At 45.1% G+C, this 5,468-nt stretch overlaps 1 protein-coding gene across 1 annotated transcript in view; it reads right to left on the bottom strand.

Moving 5' to 3' along the window:
• patl1 (protein associated with topoisomerase II homolog 1 (yeast)) overlaps positions 1-5,468 on the bottom strand; it is a 24,669-nt gene that overhangs the window by 1,761 nt on the left and 17,440 nt on the right. The window contains exons 12-18 of the mRNA XM_015371442.1: positions 4,380-4,500; positions 4,211-4,308; positions 4,059-4,118; positions 3,820-3,965; positions 3,477-3,636; positions 1,009-1,280; positions 891-910 (exon numbers count right to left, since the gene is read on the bottom strand). Coding sequence (XP_015226928.1) covers positions 891-910; positions 1,009-1,280; positions 3,477-3,636; positions 3,820-3,965; positions 4,059-4,118; positions 4,211-4,308; positions 4,380-4,500 — 877 coding nt within the window. The remainder of the gene's footprint in view (positions 1-890; positions 911-1,008; positions 1,281-3,476; positions 3,637-3,819; positions 3,966-4,058; positions 4,119-4,210; positions 4,309-4,379; positions 4,501-5,468) is intronic.

Below are 5,468 nucleotides of genomic sequence, written 5' to 3'. Positions count from 1 at the left end.
TATCGGTATCGGATCGGAAGTGCAAAAACCTGGATCGGGACATCTCTAGTGTACACAACAAATAAAGTAGGAATTTTTACAGTTTATTGGTTTATTCTTAGTTTAAAACTTAAGAAGAAACAGAATTAAGTTTACACCCTCAGATCCACGGCTAGAAATCCCACATTTGGCACCGTTGGCATCTGTTAGTCTGTCGTCTGCAGCCAGTGACATGAGGCTTGGTACCATAAATGGGTATTGTTGAATACCAGATAAAGAACATCGTTGCCGTATCGGTAATGTGAACAGTACCCATCCCCACTGGTTATGCGGTATACAGCCTCATACTTAAAATATAAACGTCTGAAGGTGGTTGTTCAGCGCTTCTCATGGAGACCTGCACAGTGCCTTGATAACTCAGCCTTGAATTCTGTTTTTCTTTTAACAGAAACTACTCTATGCCCAGTGTTTCTTCATCCCATGTCCTCTGAAGCGTCAGCCTCCCACAGCAGATGGCCGCTCACACTAAACCAGGTTCTGCAGGAGGTTTCTTCCTGTTAAAAGGGAGTTTTTCCTCTCCACGGTCGCTATAAGTATGTTTGGAATGAGGGATTGCCTTCGATTAAATGCAATCAACTGGTTTTCCTTGGATAGAAAACTTTGAATCAGTTTGACTGTATGATCTGGTTGAATTGTTTCTGTAAAGGGCCTTAAGATGACAAGTCTTGTGAATTGGCGCTATATAAATAAACTGAATTGAATGCTACTCATAGGTTTTCGTTAAGCTAGACACCATGACTTATGAGTAACTTACACTTAACATATGTCAACTATCAGATAACTAATGCCCCACGAATGGCATACGCTGGAAATTTTGAGCATGCCCACATTTTTTTATGTACTTGCCATACGTTCAGCGTACTTCAGCGTTCTCATAACGTATGCAAAACGTACCCATAACTTATCCAACGTATGCCAGTGCTTTATATATATTTTTCGTACGTCAGGCATACGGTGGTCTAAATCTGCAAGGTGTGACAACGGCTTAGGATCAGGTGGACGAAAGACATTTCTAGCATCAGGAAAAGAAGCGATTCCTCCTTAGCAGGTGATCTCACACACGTTCTCCCCGGCTGACTGATCAACCAACCAGCTACAGTCTGCTGATGGTTTACCTTGTTTTGCAGAACGCCGGCCAGCTGACCATCGCCACCTTGAAGCTCCTGTAGCAGGTCTGTGAGGGCGGAGCTGGACAGCGACTGAATGACTGCAGAGACCGGCTCCACCAAGCAGCATAACACCTGGACAGGAGAGCAGAGAGAGGTTTGGATCAGAACCGAGCCGATCACAACTCTGGCTGTAACGGAAAATACCAGAGAACAGAGAAAAACGTAAATAAAACTAAAACTAACCAAGTGTTTGTTTTTCCCCCCCATATTTATTAATATTTTTTGTTATATTTTAGCAACAATCCAAACTTTAAACACCAAAACAAGGTTTCCTGTTCTCCAACTGAGAAAACCGAGGAGATGGACTTTTGAAAGAGTTCTCCCCATCCTTCTTTACAACTTGCCACCGTTGATGTTTTCTACTTCCAGGGCACCATCATTGCTCAGGGCCTCTCAGGGAGGGGGCCTCACATCCCCTCCCTCGCCAAGATGCCACAGCAGATGATGTACTTCCTGCAGCAGCTGAAGAAGTTCAGCCACCAATGATAATAACAGTGACCAAGTGTGGGTTGCAACATTTTGTTTGCTCAACAGAGATGTCTTCCTTCCCTTCAGCGACTGTATGGAATGAATTATGTTCCATTATTTTGCAAGCAGCTAAATGAAACTCTTCGTTCATAATATGGAACTGGTTTGGGTTCACACCCGACGACGTGAACTTTACAAGGAGAGCATCAAGACAAGTGATGGGAACACATCGAATGAACGAAAAGAAGGCATCCTAAACAGCACAAAGAGAGCCAGGCGGATAAAGGTAAGAAGCTGAATGCGGCTTCAGCAGCGGTGGCCGATCCTTCTCTGATTCAGCAAACGCCAACAGATTCATTTACAAAACCTACTCCCTACGTTAAAGGTAGAAAACTGTAGAACAGCCTGACAGACGTGTTGAAAGATGTTCGTCCAATAGAAACCGGAAAAAAAGAAAAAAAAAAAACATTAAAAAGGTGCAGTTCTTTGCCACCACAAGCGCCTTCAGGTCCAGCACATCAGAGCCATATAATGAAGGGTAACCATAAACTAAACCTGCAAATAGCATGTGAACGGAACGGAGCGCCGCATGATTCCCGCTCAGGAGGATGTTCGCTAATTCACTCTGCCGCTCAAAGTTGCGCCAGGACGCTGCAAGCTCACCTTAACTTTCCTGCTGCTCCGACGAAATCGCTCCACATTCTCTCAAATTTTCAGGAGAAGGCATTTTCTGACATGTTTTCTTCATGTAATTATGCCAGGGCCCTGGGACACACGGCGTTTGATTTAATGATACATACATGTGTATTAGGGGTGGAAGGGTTCACAAAATCCACGGTTCGGTTCACAGTTTCGTGGTCACGGTTTTCGGTTCGGTATATGTTGAGTGTTAGCCTGACATGTTGGTCGTGTTGCTGTTAGCATAAACAAAACGCGTTGCACAATGCGTTGCACACTGTTGCACTTTTATCCACAACTTTCTTTCCGCCGTCATCGTAAAAAATCGAAATATCGAAAATGAAACAAGCCCTAAATGAAGCATGACTCTAGCCCAGCTGAAGCTGCACTCTGAGACTTCACCGATGCACTTTCTGGGGAGGGTTATGAGAGCCTCCTATGTGAAGCCTGCTCTGCATCTACTCCACAATCTTCTGAAACCGGATGATGAAGAATCACAGCTGACAGTGCAAATAAAAACGATAGATAAGTACCTATCAGAAAATTAGCCGATCCCGCCACTGATCACTTTTTGACCCCAGATTGAAAACCCAATACATTAACACTGCAGAGGAAGTGTTAATGTGCTGACTCCTGAGAAACAGAGCACCTAGTGCCGTCCACCTCCACGTTATAAATCCCTGAAACACAGCCAGCGAAGCAAGCAAGAAAGTCTTTGGCCAGCTTTTGGAAGGCGGTAGCAGTAAATAAGTTTTAAAAAGTTTATTTGTAAAGCGCTTTTTGGCAAACACAGTCACAAAGCACTGAAATCCTATAAAAAAAGATCACATCTATAAAGATAAGAACATACTAAAGTAAAAAACATGAAAAATAAAATACTTGTGATGAGATTTGACCGTGTAGGACTAGAATGCTTGCCTAAACAAGAAGGGTAAACAGAATATAAAAACAAGAATATCTCATTATATATCATGAGAATAGCATTTCATCTACTCTCATTTCTTTAAATAGTAGCACTACTTTTTTCTCATAGCATTACTGCACAACTTACATTTGTTTATTCCACATGATAAATTCCTCAAAAGTGTTTTTATAACCTTTACGTGAATGAAAGATGGTTACCTGGTCCTGCTTGTCCTTCTTCGCCAAGGCAGGGAGGTTGCGAGCAATCACCATGACAACGGCAGCACCCTGGGATGCGGGCAGGAAGGGGAGGAGCCTGGCGATGAGCCGCTTGCCCTTCCTCACTGACATGATCATCACGCACTGCTCATCACTCACTCTGTGGGAGGAGGAGGGGCATTTAAACTGCTGCAAGAGCTTGAAGTCCATCCATCCATCCATCCATCCATCCATGCATCCATCCATGCATCCATCCATCCATCCATCCATCCATGCATCCATCCATGCATCCGTCCATCCGTCCGTCCATCCATCCGTCCGTCCATCCACCCATCCATCCTACCTGTCTTCCCACTCCTTCTCCTGCAGGGAGCTGCACAGCTGCTCCGTGTTTGTCTTATGCTGCTCCAGCAGGGCCTCCCTCTCCTCCTCTGGAGTCTGAACAAAACGTTTCTCGAAGTCTTGGACCTCCAGTAGCAAACTGTACATCTGAACAGGGGTTTAAAAAAAAAAAAAATAGAACGAATAACCAAAAGAGACGTCGTTAAATATTTTTTTTCCCTTCAGCGGAGCTCCGCCTACCTTCTCCACGGTGTAGAGGATCTGACGCCTCTTGTTCCAAACCTGCTTCTCTCTCTTCTCCTGCAGGAGGACATACAGAACCAGGTGATGAGGGACTAAACTCCTGAGTCAATGGCTTCACCTGACTAAGGATAGAATATGCGAACACGCACCTCGTCGTCGGAGCGAGTCGTCACCACAGCGTCGATCATCTTTCGCGGGTTGTTCACGCTGGACACTGTAAGCTTCCCTAGAGATCCTGCAAACTGAACTGCAGACCGACATCCAGCAGCGTCAGCAGAAGGTTCTGTGGTGTTCCAGGGCAGTTCTGCTGATTCTTACCTGGCCTGTAGGTGTGTTCCACCTTGGCGACCTGCGGAGTAATCAGCTTGGTGGCATGTTCCTTCTTGCTGCTGCTGTCTCGCTCCCTCTCCTGGCGTTTCTCCATCTTTTCATAGTAGTTCTATAAATGCCAACAAAACAGCAGAGTTATCAAAGAGACGCCAGATTATAATATGCTCCATCATCCACAGCCTAAAGAGCTGAGACTGAACACTTGAATCAGAGTCAACCTACATCAGGTCTTGTTACATTTCTCAAAAATGGATGCTTTATTGAACATGTTAACAAACATAAGGCTTCTAAACAGGTTTGATTTCCAGACGCCCTGAGATGCTACTTCATGGCGTAGTTTGAATCACAAACATTTCGCAACCTTGCATCAGCAGTTGGCCAACTTGTTTGGATCGGTTTTTTTTGTTCAACATCTTGATTGTCTCTAACCACAGATATCCACAGTGGAATTTAGTTATTTTGATAAGTCTGTTTGCAAAACTATTTTAAATTAAAATATATGCTAAGTTTTTATTTTTGGTGAATGTTTTAAACATCCTTAAAAGTCGTAGCCTAGTAAACCATCCCCACCCGCCAGCGGCCAAAATAATTTTTGCCTGCGACTTGGTCTAGCCTCGATCAATGCCCCAGGCCCTAAATCTGGCCAGCCAATCACAACGCGATTGAATGTCTGGATGCAAAGCAGGCGGGGTGTTGAGGGCTTGACGACAAATCTGCACGAAGCTGGAGAAAGCGCAACAGTAGCATGCACTGCGGCAGCAGCAGCTTTTAATGGAGCGCTCCACTGAAATCAAAAGTTCTCTATGGCGTTACATTTATGTCATAACCAACGCGAGCAAAATAAACATACTCGCATGTATGTTAGACTACTTCTGCGCATGGTTTATCTACCGCCGCGCGAGAAACTGCTGCTTCAAGAGAAGAAAATCTCTCTCCGCGCGCGCCAGCTCCTCTCCGCGCGCTCAGAGGCTCTCCGAGCGCGCCAGCCCCTCCCACGTGCGCGCAGGATCTCCCTGCGCGCACAATTTTCTATACAGCGGCCACGCTCGAAGACGGCTGGCCTCTTGAAAGCGTCTC

This window comes from Cyprinodon variegatus, unplaced genomic scaffold (genome assembly GCF_000732505.1).
Source record: "Cyprinodon variegatus isolate N-32 unplaced genomic scaffold, C_variegatus-1.0 Scaffold58, whole genome shotgun sequence".
NCBI lineage: Eukaryota > Metazoa > Chordata > Actinopteri > Cyprinodontiformes > Cyprinodontidae > Cyprinodon > Cyprinodon variegatus.
The sequence above is the reverse complement of the archived record's forward strand: the minus strand, read 5'-3'. Positions and strand labels throughout refer to the sequence as shown.